General features: G+C 39.4%; 1 protein-coding gene across 1 annotated transcript in view; it reads left to right on the top strand.

Moving 5' to 3' along the window:
- LOC110906796 overlaps positions 1-24,338 on the top strand; it is an 88,058-nt gene that overhangs the window by 63,381 nt on the left and 339 nt on the right. The window contains exon 3 of the mRNA XM_022151872.1: positions 23,402-23,549. Within this exon, the coding sequence (XP_022007564.1) occupies positions 23,402-23,549 (148 nt within the window). The remainder of the gene's footprint in view (positions 1-23,401; positions 23,550-24,338) is intronic.

Raw genomic sequence — 24,338 nt, 5'->3', positions numbered from 1 at the left:
GTTTGTTGTGTATAGTTGTTTTGACTGTTTCTTTTCAAAATTTTACTTTGTTTAACAGAATCCTTGTTGGATTTGTTTTTGAAAGTATCAATTTTATCAGTCCCTCTTGATTTCACGAAGTTTATCTTCCGATCCTTTTTCTTGTTTTCGCCCTGTTTGCCTTTTCTATTCTCTTGGGCGGCATGATGTTGTTCATGGGGATCATCAACCTTTGCTTTCAACTTATGAAGATATGGACAATTTCGAATTATATGTCCAATTGTACCACATTCAAAACACATTCTCCGCTCTACAAGCCTCGGAGAAACATGTTGATGACCAGACGGAGAACCAGACACTGAACTTTGTGATCTAGGTGTGCTTGGACCTAAGTCACATCCATTTGTGTGTTGGGTATAATTGTTCTGATCATTTCGTTTTAAAATTCTAACTTGTTTTACAAAATCAATGTTAGATTTATTTTGAAATGTTTCAAGTTTGTCCGTACCCTTTGATCCAACAAAGTTCACTTTCTGTTCTCTTTTCTTAGCTGGAGCTCTTTTGTTTTGCACCCTTTGAACCTTAGGTTGCCCAACCTTAGATTGTTGAATTTTAGGTTGTGTAGCCTTAGGTTGAGTAGCCTTAGACTGCTCAACTTTAGGTTGTTGAACCTTTGGTTGTTCAGTCTTAGGCTGCTGAATTTCTGGTGCTTGAACATTCTTGTTCTGAGCCTTCTTTCCCTGTACTTGGCCCTTACCCTTCCCAGAATTGACTTGTTGTTTTCGCTCAACTGTCAGTTTTTGGTTACCGTATTGTTTTCTTATTTGCTCACACGGAATTGGTTCACATTGAGTGACCGTCACTTTGTTACCTTTGTTTCCCAAAAACTTATCAGTACGTCCTTCAAAAACTTTCTCAATTAAATCTTGATTTACATTTTTAATTGGAAAATCTCTGTCAGAATATATTTTGCTGTCTCCCTTGAGCGTATACAACAAGTTATTCCCTTTAATACTAGGTACACTGGGCTTCACTGTCTTTGGTGTTTCAGTCTTACTCGGTTTCACTGGTGGATCACACAGGATGTGATTCTCAATTGGAATGTCTGGTGTAACCGAGTTAGACTGTGGCTTCACAATTTCAGATTCATCGTCCGAAGAATCAGCATCCTCAATAATTGGAGGACTCTGTTCCTTAGCACACGATGAAGTGCTCACATTCTCAGAGTCTAATTGTTCCGAGGAAGATGTACCAGTTTTGAACCCGAGGCCTGCAGCAAAGTCATCTCGCGCAAGTGGCACAGTAGGTTCAAAACGGGGCATATCCTCGTCATCAGGCAATTTTGAGTAATTGTGACTCATTGGGGGAGGACATTTTTTGTATCCAATACACTTGACGTCCCCCTTTTTCTTTTGAACATTGATGATGTGATCCAAAACAAAGCGGGAATTGGAATAACTGTCCAATTTCTGCTTGATTGCATCACATTCGCATCGAGCTGTAGCTAACTCCACCATTTGTTTCTCAATTGTGTCAATTAAGTTATTATTAGCATGTTGTTTTCTCAAAACAGCCTTTTGTAATTCAGAAACATCATGTTTTAATGACTTAATTGTTTCTTTAAACTCCTTTTCATTTTTGGCTAAAAAGAAGTTAGCTTCAGATGCTTTAGCAAGATCAACAATCAATTTTTGATTGTGTTGCAGTGTAATTTCAAGCTCACTTTCCTTTTCTGCATAATCTAAACATTTCGCACATTCAACAACAGCAGAAATAGAATCAGGTTTAGAATCACATACCTGACTGGAATCACTCTCAGGTGTTGACTTTTCTGCATCAGAATTAATAACCTCCCTTGATGATTCACATTTAGATCCATCCTCGCTTGACCTTGAAGTTGTATCACCCTCAACTGAAGTTGAAACATCTTCATCTGAACTTCCGTCATGTTCAGAACTGTCATCATTTCCCGAGGATTCACCATTGCTTGCATCTTTGACAATTTCTGCATACAACGCCGATTTTGTCTGACTACTGTTCTTTGGATCAAGAGATGATGGTTCAACAGTAGAACGATGGTGTTGTAAACCAACTGGGGGTAATGGATTTCCATACAAGTCTGTGGTTGTAGCCGGCTTTACAGGAGCTTGTATTGGATTGCCAAACCAATCAGTTGTTCTTTTTGGTTCACTTTGCCTTTGATTGGTAACTGATGTCCATTGATTTACAGATATCATGGCAGCTGAACGTGGGGCCATAGCCTGCATCCAAGCAGTCTTGAAATCTTGATCAGATTGAGAAGAGGATGATTGCGTATTAGATGAATACGGATTCAAAGACCATGCGGATGGATCCCATTGACCGTTTGTTCCCATTTCTGCAGTAATTCAAAGTGGTGTGGGAGATTCGGCCCTTGATGGAGATACAATTTGTACACGTGTATTTTCAACTGTCGAAGGATCAACCGAAAAATCACACGAAAGACAAACACCAAACCGGTCTCGAAAGATGATATTTCGTAAGTTGATACAAACGAAAATGAAAATGATTAGCAGATCTTGGGCTTTGGTGATTTTCTAAACGTGGACCGTGCACAATGATTTTTTTTTTTTTTTTTTATATTTTTTTTTAATTTAAGCACATGGGCCGTGAACCTTGGGCCGTGATCACTAACAATAAAACAACCAATTACTGGTTTATTGGGGCGGTTACATGGGCCGAGAACACCAACAAAAATCAATTAAAGCCCATTGGGTCACTTGGGCGGTGTACACAACCAATAGATGCCTTTTGAATTGCTTATCTTTCGAAGCAAACAGGTCAACAACAACTTTCGAAATATGTGAGATGATCCTTCGAAGTTGTTTAATCTTTCGACAACTTCGAATGCCTTAGACAATGATCCTTCGAATCCTTCGAAATTGTTGGTGTGGAATTATTTTAATTTCTTGTGGGGGGCGGTTCTGTGGGGCCGTGGATACCAACAACCAACAAAGATTATTGGTCAATTTTTGGCGGTGCCTCTCATCAACAAAAATTTGCTTTTATCTAAAAGTAGATGTGCATTGGGAGGTGATCAAGAGCAACACAATGATTATTTTATTTTTTTTGTGTGGCATGCAATAATCAACAAAATGATTATTGCCTTGTCTTGGGCCGAGAACCCAGACAACAAAACAAAAGGTATTGGCCAATTTGGACGGTGAGTATCAGCAACAAACAACCAAATTCATTGGTTTATTTGGCGGTGCATTTGATGTGATCAATTTAAACACCCATCAACAAATGGCAGCCCTTTTGTAGGTCCTTTTGGGCGGTGCACTATTATATTTTTTTTTTTAATTTAAGATCATGGGCCGGTGAAAACAAGAACCAAAGATTCTTGTGAAGACCAATGATATCCGATAGATGCACACAGTTCTAGTTTGTTGTTTGTGAAGACCAAAAAGTGGCGGTTCCTTGGAGGTTCCTAGGGTGATTTAATGTTTGCACAACAGCCAACAAAAAAATGATTTGTTATCTTGTGAGGTGGACACAAACAACAACCAACTGCCTATTGGTTTATTTGGGCGGCGCCTTGTTAGGTGATCACACAAAAAGTCAACAAAGTTTATTTGTTTTCTTGGGCAGTGGAATGGTCAGTGAACCTTGGGAGGTGCACCACTAACAACAAATAAATTTGACCCTTCGAAGTTTAGCTTGATCTTTCGACAAACAAAAATGACCCTTCGAATTGTTTGGGTTGACCCTTCGACACTATGAATATCCTTCGAGATTTTAGCTTGATCTTTCGAGACAAAAAGGTGGTTGACCCTTCGAAACAGTTGATCTTTCGAACTATGAAGATATCTTTCGAAGTATGAAGATATCAAGAACTTCAAGAACAGCAGCAGGTAGTTTTCCAGATCTGACGAAAAACAACCCAAAATTTGAACAAAAACCCGGTTTTAAACAAGGAAAAGAGCCACGGCTCTGATACCACTTGTAGGTCCCTCTTCGGAGGATGACGAACCTCAAACCTTGTTATACGAACCCACTAGCGAGTGCGGAATCCAAGCTAGCAAGCAAACCGGGTTGAGACAAGCATAAACACAAGCACACAAAGATTCACCGATTAACACAACTGTATTAATACGAATGAAGGTTTCGGTTACAAGCACAATGTTTACAAATCTAACTTGCAAACTCTCTAGTGTGTGTGTGTGTGTTTTGATAGAATGCTCTCAAACTCTCTCTATGTGTGCATCTATCTCACAAGCCTCTCAAGTCTCTTGTCTTGTCTATTAACACAACACACTACATGGGTATTTATACCCACACACAGCAGGTCTGGTCAAAGGATTAGACAGACTGTCCGAAGGACTATCTGTCGACCACAATTTCCATCGAAGGATCCATATATACTTCGAAGGATAGCATATCCTTCGAAGTCCATCAGTATCCTTCGTGGTTTATCTTTCGAGCCAATCGAAGGATAGACATAATCCTTCGATTGCTCATCCTTCGACTCAGACACTTCACATAATATATTTCTAACTGTTGCGCCAGGTCAAACCAGGAGGACGGTTGACTTGGTCAACTTACAGGACTGACTAGGACATCGTTTACATATAGACCGAATACAGACAAAGTACAGACATAAGTGCATCAACACTCGTCATCACCTCCTCCTACATGCATGCCCCGCCATGTACTCCCTGATGTTTCCGATGTCATCTTGGATATCGGAGATGTTTCTTTCAATGGCTCTGACCCGGTTGTATGTCTTGTTGGCGAGGTTGTAGGTGTTCCTGGTGCACATAAGTTTTTCTTGCAAAAGATCATGTAAACTTTGAAAGTTAGGAAAACCTCCTCCTTGTGAGGAGGATTGACCCGGATCACCGTGAGGGTGGTACTGGTAGTGGGGAGGTTGTTGAAACTGTGGAGTGTGAAGGACTAGTGCCTCTTGCGGGTTCCATGCATGCCCTTGCATCCTCTGAAAGCTAACCGACCCGTCTTCCGCCTCATATATTAGGTTCATGGAGCGGCAGATGTGTACATCGACTCTTCCCGACCATGGGATCCTTTCGAAAGACCTAGGTATGTTTACGAAGTGCTTGAAAAGACGGTATACCCACCCCCCGAAGAAGATAGGGGTTGGTGCATGAGCTAGCCGGTTCAGATGCATGTTTCGGAGCAGGAGAAACGGAACATCGAGGAGTCTTCGGGTATGAATGCAGTGAAGAACTATCAAATCTCTCAACCCAACATTGCCACCACTATCATGCCTTTGGCTTAGAGAGTAACCGAGGACCCTATGGATGTATCGGTAGAGTGGGTCCCTTAACTTGGTACTCTTTGTGCTGCTTGGATCGTAGTGCCCTTCACCGATCTGAGCCCACGCGACTTGGCGCTTGTTCTCATCCAAATCTCGCACCCCTCTAGTGTTCTCTTCACTCCCCGAATCTTCCTCCGTATATAACCCAACTATTGCCCCAAATTGTGCCATTGAGATCGAGTACTTCATTCCACCACATCGAAATGCCACCCCATCATTGTCGAAAGGGTCGCACCTTGAATTGAAAGTGAAGGTGCTATAGAACTCCATAGTGCACTCATGGACGGAACGAAGTCTAGTGGTTAGGGCAATCCTTAGTGGGCCGGTAACGACGTTGTTAAACAGGTCAAGTTGGTTCACCATTGCTAAGAGATCCGTGCACACTTGTCTTGGGTATTCTTCTGGTCTTGTTTGAAGTATGTCATATCTGGCCCTAACATCGAGCTCATTTGCGTTGAATCTTGTGAACTTCTTCGACATCTGAAAGAATACACCAAAAGTTAGCACAAAATAATGAAATTTTTCGTAGAAAACTGAAAACAGTGGGCTGGACACGGCCCCGTGTTCAGCGGGCACGACCCCGTGTCCAGGCGTCTGTTACTCAAAAATTCCATTTTTCGACCCGGTCCCGAAAACTTGAAAATTTTTGGTCAAGTATGTGCGGTTTCCCCCGAAAATGAAACCCCAAGTGCCGTTTTTCCCAAAATAACCCGTTTACCCCTTTGATTTTATCTTTTTCGGTTAAAAAACAAGGGTTTGGGGTTTTTGTGAGAAATCGGGCAAATCTATCAACAATACAAGTGGGTTTACTTTCCATAACACTAATCTATACTAATGCTAACAGATTCATGCAATAATTTGAGGTTCGATCCGGATGAATTTCAAGAACCCTAGATTTTTCCCCAAATTTTTGATGTTTTAACTACATGCAAGTAACTAATCTAACTACTAATGATGATAGAATCATACCTTGATGTTGTTAGAATGAGAGGAGACGTCGAAAATCTGCGGAAAATCGCCTGGACCAGAGCGTTTTGTGGGGAAACGGGGCATGTGGAATGATGTAACTGTTATGAAAAAAGGGTTTTATCCCGACAGTTGCGCGGACACGGCCCCGTGCCGAGCAAAGTTTTTTTTTTGTGCTCGTGTGAGTGCCCTGTTTTCCCAAAACTTGGTTAGAAGACTTACCAGTTTCGATGTTCATCCGCTTGTTCATAACTTACCAGGTATGATGTTGATGCCTTTACTCGTCGACCGTTTGAAGCGAGATCTCTTCCTCCTCATCCTCAATGAATCCTTGATAGAGTTTCAGCCGTTGGCCATTGACTTTGAATGGAATTCCATTCTGAGATTTAATTTCTACTTCGCCGTGAGGAAAAATATGGGTGATGGAAAAAGGTCCTGACCACCTAGATTTTAGTTTACCCGGAAATAATCAAAGTCGTGAATTAAACAATAGAACTTGATCTCCTACTCGAAATTCATTAGGTTTAATGTGTTTGTCGTGTAAATTTTTCATTCTTTCCTTATAAATTTCGGAGTTAGAATATGCATAATTCCTTAGTTCGTCTAATTCATTCATTTGACAAAATCGCTTTTTACCGGCAAATTCTAAATCTAAGTTTACATTTTTTATTGCCCAGTAGGCCTTGTGAGCTATTTCTACCGGCGAATGACAACTTTTTCCATAGAAGAGCTTATATGGGGTTGTGCCTATTGTTGTTTTATAAGCAGTTCGAAAAGCCCATAAAGCATCATCTCATTTATTGGCCCAATCCTTTTTATTTAATCCTACGGTTTTTTCAAGTATTCGTTTTAAACCTCTATTTGTCACTTCGGCTTGTCCGTTTGTTTGAGGGTGATATGCTGTTGAGACCCGGTAATAGACCCCATATCTTGTTAAGATTTTCTCAAGTTGATGATTACAAAAATGGGTACCTCTATCACTTATTAATGCTTTAGGTGTTCTAAATCGAGAGAATAATTTTTTCAGAAATCTTACCACGACTCTTCCATCATTTGTTGGAAGTGCCTCGGCCTCGGCCCATTTAGACAAGTAATCTACTGCCACAAGTATATATTTGTTTCCTTTTGACGGCGTGAAAGGTCCCATAAAGTCGAGTCCCCACACATCAAAAATTTCACAAACGAGAATGTCGTTTTGTGGCATTTTGTTTTTGGAAGAAATATTACCTGTTCGTTGGCAAGCATCACATGTCTTAACTAGACTTTGCGCGTCTTTGTAAATGGTCGGCCAATAAAATCCTGAATCGAATACCTTTCGTGTGGTACTAACGGCACCATGATGTCCTCCGTATGGACCTTCATGACAATGGCGGAGAATCCTCCTTGCTTCGCTACCATGTACGCATCTTCAGATGAGTTGGTCGGCACACATTTTGAAAAGATAAGGATCTTCTCAAAAGTAATCTTCACATTAGCAAAGAATTTTTTTTCTTTGGTGATGTGGCCATCCTTTTGCGACTATACCGCTAGCTAGGTGATTAGCATAGTCGGCATACCATGGTTCTTCTTGTATTCCACCATTTCTAGGGACTCAGTTGGAAATTTTTCGTTGATTTGCTCGTCCCTAGTTGCCTCCCAAGCTAGGTCTTCTAAGCACGAAAGATGATCTGCTGCTGTGTTTTGTCTTTGATTTCAATATCAAATTCTTGGAGGAGTAGAATCCATCTAATCAAACGGGGTTTTGCGTCTTGTTTCTTGAAAAGGTATTGAATGGCTGCATGATCTGTATAGACTATTGTTTTAGAAAGAACAAGATAAGAACAAAATTTATCAAAAGCAAATACAACAGCTAGTAATTCTTTTTCAGTTGTTGTGTAATTTTCTTGTGCATCGTTAAGTGTTTTACTAGCATAATAAATTGGGTGAAAATGCTTTTCTTTTCTTTGTCCCAAGACTGCTCTAACTGCAAAGTCACTTGCATCACATGATTTCGAAAGGTAATTTCCAATCAGGCGCTATCATGATAGGTGCATTGACTAGCATTTCCATGAGGGTTAGAAATGCTTGATTGCAATCCTTGTCAAAGATGAAAGGCGCATCTTTTTCAAGTAATTTTGTTATAGGTCTTGAAATTTTTGAAAAGTCTTTGATAAACCATCTATAAAATCCGGCTTGCCCTAAGAAACTTCTGATTGCTCTAACGGAGGATGGTGGAGCTAATCGAGAAATAGTGTCTATTTTTGCTCGATCAACTTCCATTCCTTCGCTTGAGATTTTGTGACCGAGTACTATTCCCTCTGTTACCATGAAATGGCATTTTTCCCAATTAAGGGCGAGGTTAGTTTCCTCACATCGGGATAGCATTCGTTCAAGGTTATCGAGGCATTGGTCGTATGAATCTCCAAAGATAGAATAGTCGTCCATGAAGACTTCCATTGTCTTTTCTATCATGTCATAGAAGATGGCCACCATGCAACGTTGGAATGTTGCGGGGGCATTGCATAGACAAAATGGCATGCGTCGATAAGCAGAAGTTCCATAGGGACATGTGAAAGTTGTCTTTTCTTGGTCTTCGGGTGCTATCGGGATTTGAAAGTAACCTGAAAAACCATCCAAGAAACAATAAAATTTATGACCGGATAATCTTTCTAACATTTGATCAATGAAGGGCAAAGGAAAGTGATCTTTCCTTGTTGCTTCATTTAATCGTCTATAGTCTATACATACTCTCCATCCTGTGACGGTTCTCCTTGGTATTAATTCATTCTTTTCGTTAGTTATTACCGTCATACCTCCTTTCTTTGTAACTACTTGGACGGGACTTACCCAGGGACTATCGGAGATAGGATAAATAAGTCCGGCGTCGAGTAATTTGATGACCTCGTTTTCAACCACTTCTTGGACATTTGGATTTACTCTTCGTTGTGGTTGTATTACCGATTTGTAGTCATCGTTCATTAGAATTTTGTGCGTGCACATGGAAGGACTTATTCCTTTAATATCTACAAGCTTCCAAGCGATCGCATTTTTGTGTTTTTTCAAAAGTTTAATTAATTTTTCTTTTCTAAACTACTTGATTTAGACGAAATAATTACAGGTGATTTACCATCTTTGTCTAGAAAAGCATATTCCAAACCTTTCGGAAGTTCTTTGAGCTCAAGGGGTGGGTCTTTAGGAGACTCCTTATTAGGTTGCTCATTTTGATCAAGAACCTTAAAAGTTTGTTTTATGGCGACCTCTTCTTCAACAAAGTGGTCAATCTTTTCACTCGTATCGGGTGGCTCATCTTCATCTTCAATTAGAGGGTCATTGTTGCCAAAAGGATATTTCATTGAGCGCTCAAGATCTATGCTCCTTTTGAATGCCCCTAATTGAAGAGGTAGATTGTTGAATTTCCGGTTTTTCAAAGCTTCGTGAGTTTTTACAAAAGGTCATCCCAACATTAGAGGAGCGTCATCAAGGATGACAAAGTCGGTTGGGATTACCAATTGATTTGTTTGAACAAAGACATCCTCAACTACACCGATTGATTTTATTATTTTCCGATTGGATAGAAAAATGGGTATTTGAAGTGGAGAAAAATCACTAATACTTAATTTTTCGAAAATGTAATTAGGCATTATGTTAACACAAAGATCTTTATCAATTGTGACGTTACTAATAAATGAATTTTGAAAGAAACATGGAACCGGTGTAATGTTAATTTCAAAAGGGTCTTCTTTTATTAGCGATGTTTGATCATTAGTTAACTTAATACTTACCATTTCTTCAATTTTAGTGTTAGTGTTTAACTCTTTTAAAAACTTAGCATGAGTTGGTACTAAACAATGATTTTCAAAAGAAGGTGACAAGAGATTAATTTCTTCAAAATTAGACTCTTCTTGAATTTTAATGTTATCGTCCTCACCCCTTTCGTTGTTTAACCCATGTGTCGTTTTTTCACTTATTTGTTCTTCCATTTTTGACTCTTCAACTATCGTTTCTTTATTTAATTCTTCTTTTGTGCGGGACTCCTCTTCCCTTGCGCGAGATTCTTTTATGTATCGCTCGATAGTTTTAAATTTTTCTAATATCCTATCGGTCACTTCGATGATAGAAAAAGGATCGAGATCCTTAAAGCTTGAATCCGGTTGTTCGATCCTTGGTTCCTCATAGTACTCATATGAAGTAGATCGTTCATACCATTGTTCCTCATTGTAAGCATATGATGGATAAGGGTCGTAATTTTGTTCTTCATAGTACTCATATGAGGTGGGTTGTTCACGCCATGGTTCCTCATAATAAGTATATGAAGGCGGTGGCTCATATCTTGATTCCTCAAAGTATGAGTATGAAGGTTCATACCTTGGTTCATCAAAATATGAGTATGAGGGAGAAGGTTCATACCTTTGGTCTTCATAGGATGTGTATGAAGTCGATGGCTCGTACCTGGGCTCCTCATAATAATTGTATGAAGTGGATGGTTGAGATGAGTTGTAATATTGAACCAAGTGCGGGTTACCACAATTAGTTCAATAGTCTCTCATATAATCATCCTCCTCATAGGTGTAGTTGTAGCCTCCTGAGTATTGATCCATAAGAATCACTCAGCAGACCACACCAGAGTCTCGGGACCAGAAAACAAAAATAAAGACGGAAACAGAAGCTGGACACGGCCCTGTGTTCAGTGGACACGGCTCATGTTCAGTATCTGTATCTGGGCGTTTTAATTAAAGTTACTGGTCTTATTGAGCATGGGGGCGTGTTCAGTGAGCACGACCCCGTGTTCAGACTCTGTATCTGGGTGTTTTTATAAAAATTATGTATCACGGCACCGTGTTCAGTGGACACGGCCCGTGTTCAACCTACTGTTAATGTAAACTAAACTAAAATGCAGAAAAACGTGCGCGCGTTTTGAAAAGGTTTTGAAAACTGATTAGGCCGTCGATTTTAAGCTTTCTTAAAATCCTTGTGTCCCCGGCAACGGCGTCAAAAACTTGATGTGCGTGAATGTGTTATATTTTTAGGTGTATATTTTAAGCTCTTTTTACACTTTTTAGCCAAGTTTTAAATTTATAAACACGATATTCACTAACACTAAACACACATATGGGCAACTGCACCCATCGTGGACATAGTATAGTGTTGGTAAGATACCGAGGTCGTCCAAGGACACAAGAGCTTTTAATACCGGTTTACCCTCAATGTCTAATCAAATAAAAAAAATTAGAAAAAGGTTTTTAAACTAGAAAAATGAAACTAACTAAAATGCTGAAAAGTAAAAATAAAAGTAAAACAGATGGACAAGATGAATCACTTGGATCCGACTCGTGTGTAGTGTAACCTTTGATTATTTTCGCACTTTTGCACTTGTTTAAGAGATTATCTTAGTTATTGTAATAGGCCCCTCTTTTGAAGGCGACGTTACCCTCAACCCAGTAGTTTGAGTCAGCAAGGATACAATCCTGAAGGGTTGGATTATTGAAAGATAATTAATTAAGTTATTAATGTATAATGTGGTAAGGCCCCTCTTTTGAAGGCGACTTTACCCTCGGCTAAGTAGTCTGAGTCAGCAAGGATACGGTTCTAAGTAGCCGGGTTAAAGTTTTAATAGTGTTTAACTTATGAGGGGGTCAAAGAGTTTGGACCCCCGCCATCCAATACCGTTGGGCATTGAAGGAGGTCCTATTAAATTTGACCCAGGTTCTTTGCAGGATCTATACATTGAACAATGGCAAGACTCTTACCAAACCGTTCCCTTAACCCCCGACCAGGTAGCCAACATACCTCCATATACACCGTGGAGATATGAATGGTGAAAATCTTTTATTTTATAAAGACAGTAAAATAATGCCAAGACACCACGGACAAACGATAAGGAAGAATCACCTTCAACATAAGAAACTAGTAATTAAAGTCATTAATACAAAACCAATTAAAAAGTGCAAAAGATTAAAAATAAAAAGTATTACACTAAACACTTGTCTTCACCAAGTGATGTAAGAGACTTAGGCAAACATGGCCTTTGATAGTCAAGAACTCTTACGATCAATCTTGGATCCCGAGACGACTCACACACTCTATGATGGACAATGGATGATAGTGGTGGATGATGGTGTTGTGATGGTGGTGGGTGGTGGGTGAAGTGTGAGAGAGGTGGTGTGCCAAGGGATGAGTTGCAAGAGCTCAAAGCACTCCTATTTATAGGCTGAACAGAAGCTCGGGCACGGCCCCGTGTCCATTGGGCACGGCCCCGTGTCCATTGGGCACGGCCCCGTGTCCATCCTCTTCTCTTTCTTCATTAAATGCAGTTTGTCTGCATTAGTTGTGTCACACCCCTTTCTGCGGCGGAAGCACGAGGTGTGATCATGAAAGGTTCTCATTGCATACGAAAGGTAAACATACTATATGCTCGAAAATAACTTTAAACATTACATTACCGAAAACATATGTCAAGTGTTTACAACACATGATAGCATATTGTCTTAAAAGTTACAACTTTATTTAACGATAAACAAAGCGACATCCACGAGCATGCGTAGGACCACGCGCACATCCACCTTTAGTTACCTGAAATACATGTGAGTTTTGGAAAAACATCAACATAATGTTGGTGTGAATTCATGCAGTGATTGTTTTTGAATGTTTAATATCCTTGAATGAAAACATAGTATAAAACTGGTAGAATGAATGAATGTTTGAATGTAACTCGTAAAACGTATGTATAACTGGGTACTATGACTGTTTGAATGTGTGAGTTTTGCTAGTGGTTTGCAAGGCCACTAACATATGTCACGACATAGGAAGCCACCAAACCTAGGCATTTTTGTCGACTTGACTGAGACACAGAAGCACTCATTGGTAGAAGTAGGCCAAGAGTGGGGTTGCCTGAAACCCATTAGATCTAACCTTTTGTTCCGCGGTCTGAATGTATACGTTGATTAATGGTGCTTATGGTACCCTATTCGAGACATGGTCTGGAATGTTTCACTTGAATGTTTTTGTACCCATCATAACATATGCAAACAATATTCAATTTGTGACATGTATTTCACCCCCGAAGTGTAAAACAAAAACAGTTAAAGAAAAGGGGGAGCATGAACTCACAACTTTGCGTTCCTGTGCGTCGTAAACTTCACCGGTTTGCTTATTTAACGTCGTACCCTATACGCGTTTTCTTAACGTTAGTCACTAGACTTGCGTCGCACAAGTACAGTCACTCTCGTTTGTGTATATTTTCTTGTGTTAAAAATATTTTATATTTTTAACTAAGTATCTTACTTATATTATTTTCTCGCGAATTAATATAAGTATCTCGTGTTTTGCATTTGCACCCAAATTATGTGTCTTCTATATTGTATGTGTATTTTCATGTTTATACTCCTCATGAGTATTTAGTGTATTTTTAAGTCTTAATACGCTAGCACGTATAACACATACTATATACACTTAGCACAAAGGTTGGTGATAAATAATATATATTTTTCTTTCAAAAATACATACTTATATCCATTTTTATTCTTGAGGAAATCCTCATTTCTTATCACCAAAAATTAGGGAAACCTTGGTAATACCTTTAAATACATTTTTAGGGAACAAGTTTTCTCAAAAACTTATATTTTTCTAAGTGTCAAAATTTATAAAAATTTTGACAGAGTTTCCCCTAAAAATGGAGGTTTCCCATGTTTTCAAAACATGTGTTTATTTTATTTTAAATCGTCAATAATCACCAACAACAATTTTCAACAATAACCATCAACAAAATCACTAATTTCTCCATTTCATGAACTTGGATATTTACCAAAATTGTGTAGTAACTTACTAGCACATTTAGTAAGTCTTGTTATCTTTAAAAATAAGTTTAATTTCTTAAAAACTTTATTTTTAAAGAATATGAAGTTCCACAACTTCTAGTTGGTTTTTACGAAAATTATTTCTTTGTTAAAACTTTTGTTACATAAGTGTCCACACACTTGTTTGTTCACAAAAATCACTTTTGTTTGTGTAAGATCCGGTTTAGAACATGTGATTTCTTTTGACGCTTGGTCTTTCGAAAATACCTCTTGTAGATACATAGATCGGCTAGTTTTAAACACTATTTCACAAGTAAAACGCTTTTACACAAGTTCATGATTCGTGTGTGGTAGAGCTTCACCCTTTAACCCTTGTTTCATTCAAAACAACCTTATGTCATGATTCATGATCATGACCAAACCGGGTTAAATGATGATCCGAGCTACCACAACATAGATCGGGTCCAAATAACCACACAAAATAAATACTACAACATTTACACAACTTGTAAGCTTTTAACCATTATTATTCATGTTTTTAGTAAACTTTAAAGCTTTATCTTGCAAGATTTCGAGTTTTAACCGTTACATATCATATTAACCACTTCAATATAGTTCAAGAATGTGTTTAAAGTAACTCACCACTAGCTCAAGGCTAGGGAAGAATCTAAGCGCAAATAGGGTGGATAAAAGCAAGAGAAAGAGGTCCTTCAAACTCCGAGTGCACCAAGACTCCTTATACTTGATCCTTAACATTTGTATGAGCTTGAAATGTGACGATGGAAGCCGAAAATATGATGGATGTACAAGGGGGTGTTCGGCCGAAGTATGTAGAGCAAGAGAGAGAGAGAGATGTTTGGTGGGTGTTGATGTGTGAAAGTTCATATGTGTCATCTCAAGGTATTTATAGACATTCCATATAGCATATTCCTAGCATATTCCTGGCATATTCCTGGAATATTCCTAGCATATTCCTGGCATATTCCTGGAATATTCCTAGCATATTCCTGGCATATTCCTGGAATATTCCTAGCATATTCCTAGCATATTCCTGGCATATTCCTGGAATATTCCTAGCATATTCCTAGCATATTCTTGGAATATTCCTAGCATATTCCTAGCATATTCCTAGAATATTCCTAGCATATTCCTGGAATATTCCTAGCATATTCCTACCATATTCCTAGCATATTCCTAGGTTTTCTGCGTTGTCTGCGTTTTGCAGTGTAAGCACTGTGTCGCGTAGGAACACACGGTACGCGCTTAAACATGAAAAAAAATAACGTTTTTAAGCGTTTTAACTTATTTTTTTCAACACGAACCTGATTAAAATTAAATTTTAATCATAACAGAATATTTGTGGGATTAAAAATTATCCGGGCGGCCATCAACGTTTGTTTCGCAGTTTTGTCGTAATTAGTTCTGCACTTAAAGTGTGTTTCAGGTGCTTTTAGTGCTTATTTTTGCTTTCGCAATGTCTATAAATTAAACCCTTATATGTATTCTTGGGTTTTAATGTATTCTTGTCGTAGGACCTACACCTAGGCCTCCATTCTAATGTCTGACTGCTTTCTGCAGTTCTGTTGACACATTGTGTCTTACCGGTGAGTTTGCTTAGTATTTTTTTTGACGCAACGCTCTCGTTTATGCATAAAGCAATATTTTGTAGTATACAACGTGCATGAATTCACTTGTTTAACATGTGTTCAGACATTGCTGACAATTAAGCACATAATTGTAGTTATTAAATAATAATTAAAGTGTACGAAAGTTACCGGTTTGGTGCCAGTTGTCATAGTCTCCCCCCGTTAAAAGAATTTCGTCTCGAAATTCAGGATGGACTAACCCTTGCAGGAGTCTCTTTGAATAGGTGGGGGTACTTTTCTTTGAACTGGTCTTCACGTTCCCACGTGTACTCGGGTCCGTGCTTAGAGTTCCAACGTACTTTGACAAGCTTCACACTGCTCCTCCTGGTCTTGTTGACCTTCCAGTCGGTAACCTCAACGGGTTGTTCTGTAAATCGGAGGGCTTCATCAATATGCACTTCATCCATTGGGATGATCACGTTTTCTTGTGTTGGACTCTTCTTCAGGTTGGATACATGAAACGTATCATGTACTCCATTAAGTTCTTCCGGTAACTCCAACTTGTATGCCACGGTACCAATTCTTTTCAATATTCTGAATGGTCCGATGTATCGTGGATTCAGCTTTCCACGCTTTCCAAATCTGACTACGCCCTTCCAAGGTGAGACCTTTAACAACACTTTGTCTCCCACCTCGAATTCTACTGATTTTCTTTTCGGATCAGCGTAGCTCTTTTATCGATCTCGAGCCGCCTTAATGCGCTCTCGGATCTGCACAATCTTGTCGGTTGTCTCTTGAACAAGTTCAGGACCAACCATACGTTTATCTCCGGCATCTGCCCAACATAAGGGCGATCGACACTTGCGGCCATACAGAGCTTCGAACGGCGCGGCCTTTATGCTTGTATGATAACTGTTATTGTAGGAAAACTCAACTAAGGTAGGTGAGTATCCCAGCTGCCGCCTAGATCCATGACACATGCGCAAAGCATATCTTCTAACGTTTGTATAGTCCGTTTGCTCTGGCCGTCTGTTTGCGGATGGAATGCCGTGCTTAGATCTAACTGAGATCCAAAGGCTTCCTGAAATGATTGCCAGATTCTTGAGACAAAGCGTCCATCTCTGTCTGAAATGATTGAGATAGGCACTCCGTGACGTGCCACAATTTCTCTTAAGTATATTTCTGCAAGCTTTCCAGTGCTATCCTTTTCTCGGATTGGTAGGAAATGCGCAGATTTCGTCAACCGATCAATTATTACCCATATCATGTCGTGCCCTCTTGGGGTCCTGGGTAACTTTGTTATGAAGTCCATCGAGATTTGCTCCCACTTCCACATGGGAATCTCTGGTTGTTGTAGTAGGCCAGACGGTTTCTGATATTCAGCCTTAACCTTAGCACAGGTTAGGCATTTACCAACATAAACAGCAACGTCACTCTTAAGTCTCGGCCACCAATAGTATTCTCTTAAGTCTTTATACATCTTGTCCGATCCGGGATGGATCGAGTATCTTGACTTGTGCGCTTCATCAAGGATGACTTCTCGTAGGCCACCATAGAGCGGAACCCAAATACGTTTTTTAAAGTATAAGGCTCCCTCTTCATTTGGCGCCATGTACTTCAATGCACCTCGGAGGTATTCAGCTTTGCGGTTTTCCACCTTAAGGGCTTCTTGTTGTGCGTCACGAATACGTGAAGTGAGGTTCGTTCGAATAGTCATTTCCAATGCTCGAACCCGTAGGGTCTTAACTCTTTCCTTTCGGCTCAATGCGTCCGCTACAACGTTTGCCTTTCCTGGGTGGTACTTAATCTCACAGTCGTAATCATTTAGCAGCTCGACCCATCGCCGCTGGCGCATATTCAATTCCTTCTGATCAAATATGTGTTGCAGGCTTTTGTGATCTGTGAAGATTGGACATCGAGTACCATATAGATAGTGTCGCCAGATTTTCAAGGCGAATACCACTGCGCCCAGTTCCAGGTCATGAGTTGTATAATTTCTTTCGTGCACCTTCAGTTGCCTTGACGCGTAAGCGATGACTTTTTGGCGTTGTATGAGCACGCAACCCAAGCCTTGTCGCGAAGCGTCGCAGTATACCACGAAGTCTTCCGTGCCTTCGGGTAGTGACAATATTGGTGCATCGCATAGCTTGCTTTTGAGTAGCTGAAAAGCTTCCTCCTGTTTAACACCCCAGTCATACTTCTTGTCTTTCTGCGTAAGGGCAGTTAGCGACTGAGCTATTTTCGAGAAATTCTCGATGAATCTCCTATAGTAGCCCGCTAAGCCCAAAAATTGGCGAACTTCAGTTAGGGTTTTGGGAGCTTCCCAATTCTTTATTGCTTCTATCTTGGACGGGTCTACATGAATGCCCTTCTCATTCACAACGTGACCAAGAAATTGTACTTTGCGAATCCAGAATTCGCACTTTGAGAACTTTGCATACAGTTTCTCCGTCTTCAGTAGTTCTAGGATGGTCCTGAGGTGTTGCTCATGCTCTTCTTTCGTCTGAGAGTAGATCAGGATATCGTCGGTAAATACGATCACGAATTTATCAAGATATGGTTTGCATACGCGGTTCATCAGATCCATAAAGACCGCTGGTGCATTCGTCAGCCCGAATGGCATCACAAGAAACTCGTAATGTCCATAGCGTGTTCTGAATGCAGTCTTTGGTACGCTTTCTTCTTGTATCCTTAACTGATGATATCCAGATCGAAGGTCGATCTTGGAATAGTAGCTTGATCCTTGTAACTGATCAAATAAGTCACCAATCCTCGGTAGTGGGTATCGATTCTTGATAGTGAGTTTGTTCAGTTCTCTGTAATCGATGCACATTCGCAGAGTTCCATCCTTCTTCTTCACGAACAATACTGGAGCTCCCTAGGGCGAGAAGCTTGGCCTTATGAATCCTTTATCTAACAACTCCTGAAGTTGTGTAGACAATTCTTGCATCTCGGATGGTGCAAGTCGATAGGGTGCCTTGGCTACAGGTGCGGCTCCTGGAACCAAGTCTATACGGAATTCGACTTGTCGTTGCGGAGGTAGTCCTGGCAGGTCTTCGGGAAAAACATCCGGGAATTCCTTCACCACAGGAATATCTTCGAGTTTCGGCTCCTCAGCCTTCTTATCTACAACGTGTGCTAGGAAGGCAACACATCCTTTCCTTAAGCACTTTTGTGCCTTAATGCAACTGATGATTCGAAGAGGCGCGTCTCGTCTTTCTCCATGTACGATGAGGGTTTCATCATTCGCCAAAGGGATGCGAATGATTTTCTCATGACAAATGACTTCAGCTTTATTCTTGGATAACCGGTCCATGCCGACTACTACATCGAAGCTACCTAATTGGATAGGTAAGAGGTCGATGCTAAATTTTTGCTCACCAAGTTCTAGTGTGCAGCCTCTAACAACTTCGCTCGATTCAACAAGTTTACCATTGGCTAGTTCTATGGAATAAGGAATTTCTAATCTACTAGATTCTATTCCAAGTATGCGTTTAAATTCCACATAATTAACATCAAACAATTATTACTCTAGCAGAGTATTTAGTAGGCTTGTACTGAGGGAATCTACACGTGACAAGACCTGCTGTGGTTTCTGTGCACTGAATTCCATAATTATGTATGCATCCATAATTACGTAACTCCTTGCACAGTCCGCACAGTTCGTTTCATCTTCGTATTTCTTCCTTCAGTTAAGTCATTGTTTTCAGGCAAAGTCATGTATACTAGTGGTATTCTACATCTAGTACATGTATATGCTAATTATCACAAATAATTGCAAGTAATCCTTAATCATAGACAAGTGCTACCCCAGTGCACCCTAAGTCACGTAGCGTCTTTTCTAGACTCATGTATACAGTTTCAGGCAGTGGATGTCGCGGGATGTTTTATGCAATGAAAACTCTTTGAAAAATTGTTTTCGTGATAGGATCCTAGAGATTGTAGACTAGACTCGAGAAGGAATCCTGGTTCACTACAATCGCAGCTCTGATACCAATCTGTCACACCCCTTTCTGCGGCGGAAGCACGAGGTGTGATCATGAAAGGTTCTCATTGCATACGAAAGGTAAACATACTATATGCTCGAAAATAACTTTAAACATTACATTACCAAAAACATAAGTCAAGTGTTTACAACACATGATAGCATATTGTCTTAAAAGTTACAACTTTATTTAACGATAAACAAAGCGACATCCACGAGCATGCGTAGGACCACGCGCACATCCACCTTTAGTTACCTGAAATACATGTGAGTTTTGGAAAAACATCAACATAATGTTGGTGTGAATTCATGCAGTGATTGTTTTTGAATGTTTAATATCCTTGAATGAAAACATAGTATAAAACTGGTAGAATGAATGAATGTTTGAATGTAACTCGTAAAACGTATGTATAACTGGGTACTATGACTGTTTGAATGTGTGAGTTTTGCTAGTGGTTTGCAAGGCCACTAACATATGTCACGACATAGGAAGCCACCAAACCTAGGCATTTTTGTCGACTTGACTGAGACACAAAAGCACTCATTGGTAGAAGTAGGCCAAGAGTGGGGTTGCCTGAAACCCATTAGATCTAACCTTTTGTTCCGCGGTCTGAATGTATACGTTGATTAATGGTGCTTATGGTACCCTATTCGAGACATGGTCTGGAATGTTTCACTTGAATGTTTTTGTACCCATCATAACATATGCAAACAATATTCAATTTGTGACATGTATTTCACCCCGAAGTGTAAAACAAAAACAGTTAAAGAAAAGGGGGAGCATGAACTCACAACTTTGCGTTCCTGTGCGTCGTAAACTTCACCGGTTTGCTTATTTAACGTCGTACCCTATACGCGTTTTCTTAACGTTAGTCACTAGACTTGCGTCGCACAAGTACAGTCACTCTCTTTTGTGTATATTTTCTTGTGTTAAAAATATTTTATATTTTTAACTAAGTATCTTACTTATATTATTTTCTCGCGAATTAATATAAGTATCTCGTGTTTTGCATTTGCACCCGAATTATGTGTCTTGTATATTGTATGTGTATTTTCATGTTTATACTCCTCATGAGTATTTAGTGTATTTTTAAGTCTTAATACGCTAGCACGTATAACACATACTATATACACTTAGCACAAAGGTTGGTGATAAATAATATATATTTTTCTTTCAAAAATACATACTTATATCCATTTTTATTCTTGAGGAAATCCTCATTTCTTATCACCAAAAATTAGGGAAACCTTGGTAATACCTTTAAATACATTTTTAGGGAACAAGTTTTCTCAAAAACTTATATTTTTCTAAGTGTCAAAATTTATAAAAATTTTGACAGAGTTTCCCCTAAAAATGGAGGTTTCCCATGTTTTCAAAACATGTGTTTATTTTCTTTTAAATCGTCAATAATCACCAACAACAATTTTCAACAATAACCATCAACAAAATCACTAATTTCTCCATTTCATGAACTTGGATATTTACCAAAATTGTGTAGTAACTTACTAGCACATTTAGTAAGTCTTGTTATCTTTAAAAATAAGTTTAATTTCTTAGAAACTTTATTTTTAAAGAATATGAAGTTCCACAACTTCTAGTTGGTTTTTACGAAAATTATTTCTTTGTTAAAACTTTTGTTACACAAGTGTCCACACACTTGTTTGTTCACAAAAATCACTTTTGTTTGTGTAAGATCCGGTTTAGAACATGTGATTTCTTTTGACGCTTGGTCTTTCGAAAATACCTCTTGTAGATACATAGATCGGCTAGTTTTAAACACTATTTCACAAGTAAAACGCTTTTACACAAGTTCATGATTCGTGTGTGGTAGAGCTTCACCCTTTAACCCTTGTTTCATTCAAAACAACCTTATGTCATGATTCATGATCATGACCAAACCGGGTTAAATGATGATCCGAGCTACCACAACATAGATCGGGTCCAAATAACCACACAAAATAAATACTACAACATTTACACAACTTGTAAGCTTTTAACCATTATTATTCATGTTTTTAGTAAACTTTAAAGCTTTATCTTGCAAGATTTCGAGTTTTAACCGTTACATATCATATTAACCACTTCAATATAGTTCAAGAATGTGTTTTAAGTAACTCACCACTAGCTCAAGGCTAGGGAAGAATCTAAGCGCAAATAGGGTGGATAAAAGCAAGAGAAAGAGGTCCTTCAAACTCCGAGTGCACCAAGACTCCTTATACTTGATCCTTAACATTTGTACGAGCTTGAAATGTGACGATGGAAGCCGAAAATATGATGGATGTACAAAGGGGTGTTCGGCCGAAGTATGTAGAGCAATAGAGAGAGAGATGTTTGGTGGGTGTTGATGTGTGAAAGTTCATATGTGCCATCTCAAGGTATTTATAGACATTCCATATAGCATATTCCTAGCATATTCCTGGCATATTCCTGGAATATTCCTAGCATATTCCTGGCATATTCCTGGAATATTCCTAGCATATTCCTGGCATATTCCTGGAATATTCCTAGCATATTCCTAGCATATTTCTGGCATATTCCTGGAATATTCCTAGCATATTCCTAGCATATTCTTGGAATATTCCTAGCATATTCCTAGCATATTCCTAGAATATTCCTAGCATATTCCTAGAATATTCCTAGCATATTCCTACCATATTCCTAGCATATTCCTAGGTTTTCTGCGTTGTCTGCGTTTTGCAGTGTAAGCACTGTGTCGCGTAGGAACACACGGTACGCGCTTAAACATGAAAAAAAAAATAACGTTTTTAAGTGTTTTAACTTATTTTTTTCAACACGAACCTGATTAAAATTAAATTTTAATCATAACAGAATATTTGTGGGATTAAATATTATCCGGGCGGCCATCAACGTTCGTTTCGCAGTTTTGTCGTAATTAGTTCTGCTCTTAAAGTGTGTTTCGGGTGCTTTTAGTGCTTATTTTTGATTTCGCAATGTCTATAAATTAAACCCTTATATGTATTCTTGGGTTTTAATGTATTCTTGTCGTAGGACCTACACCTAGGCCTCCATTCTAATGTCTGACTGCTTTCTGCAGTTCTGTTGACACATTGTGTCTTACCGGTGAGTTTGCTTAGTATTTGTTTTGACGCAACGCTCTCGTTTATGCATAAAGCAATATTTTGTAGTATACAACGTGCATGAATTCACTTGTTTAACATGTGTTCAGACATTGCTGACAATTAAGCACATAATTGTAGTTATTAAATAATAATTAAAGTGTACGAAAGTTACCGGTTTGGTGCCAGTTGTCACAAGTTGACCACGCCCCCGTGTCCGCTGAGCACGACCCCGTGTGCAGAAGCTTTTCTGTACTATCAAGATTTGCCTGGATTCCGCGAATCTTATAGTTGACCACGGCCCCGTGTCCGCTGAGCACGGCCCCGTGGTGGGCGATGGAAGCTTCTACAACTTTGTCTTTTCTGCTGACACTTGGGCACGCCCCCGTGCTCACTGAGCACGGGGCGTGTTCAGTCTTCTGTCTTCTTATTTTGCTTGGGAAGATGCTGTCGGGAGGTCGGGCATGCCACGTTTGCTCCTATTCTTGTATTTATGTTAGATTTAGCTGCCTTTTTGCTTCTTTTGTTTATTTGAGCTCATTTAATCCTGAAAATACAAAAGGAAGACAAAAGCACACTTTTTCCAACATTAGTACTAAAAAAAGGTTAGTTTTATGCCACAATTGATGTAATTTATATGTTGCATTTTGTGCACATCAGTTTGCTTCATAAATTCGTTCATCTCTTGCGTGGACCAATGTTTTAACTGCATCTACAGAGCTAACTTAGTCGGAGAGGACTCTGAGGAGGAGCCAGATTCGTATGAGGAGGAGACTCCCTTGTTTCCCGAGGCATTGGAAATAAGTGAGGTTTTTGAGGAGAGTAAGAAAACTTCGTTAGAAACACCACCACCTTTAGAGCTTAAGGTTTTTCCCTCTCATTTGGAGTACGCCTATGATATGCACAAAATACAACATATAAATCATATCAAATGAGGTATAAAAATACTTTTGACTTTCAGGATTAAAAGAGCTTAAACGGACAAAAGGAACAAATTAAATGAGAAAACCAACATAAATACGAAGAAAGGAAGTTGGCACACTATACCGACCCTCCAAGCTTCACCCCAAAGAAAAAAATGACAAGCCAGAACCCAAGCATGACGCCGTGCCAGTCGGGCATGGGTCGTGCCCCCATTCAAGATTCCTAGAGAATAAAGACAAACAGGAAACGACAGGGGACACGAGGCCGTGTCTCCTAAGAACAGGCTGTGGTCAAATCTCAGATTTGCGAATATGAGTTTGTACAACAAGTACAGAAGACAATGGATCGTGTGTGTAGATGGGCTGAGAACGACATTAAATAAAGACAGAGAAGGAAAGGATACGGGGCTGTGCCTGGTAGGCACGGGGCCGTGTGAAGCTACTGTTTTTAGCTATAAAAAGAGGTGCTTGGCTCATTTGAAACTCATCCCTTGGAAACCCACTTATCTCACACCTTGCACCACTCCACCACCACAATACCACCATCATCCACCACTTTCATCCAGCATCCATCCATAGAGTGTGTGTGTAGTCTCGGGATCCAAGATCGATAGAAAGAGTTTTTGTCAAACAAAGGCCATGCTTGGCTAATCTCTTACATCACTTGGTGAATACAAAATCATTTATGTATTACTTTTGATTTCCTATCTTTGGTAACTAATGTGCTAAAAG

This window comes from Helianthus annuus, chromosome 14 (genome assembly GCF_002127325.2).
Source record: "Helianthus annuus cultivar XRQ/B chromosome 14, HanXRQr2.0-SUNRISE, whole genome shotgun sequence".
Classification (NCBI taxonomy): Eukaryota; Viridiplantae; Streptophyta; class Magnoliopsida; order Asterales; family Asteraceae; genus Helianthus; species Helianthus annuus.
The sequence above is the reverse complement of the archived record's forward strand: the minus strand, read 5'-3'. Positions and strand labels throughout refer to the sequence as shown.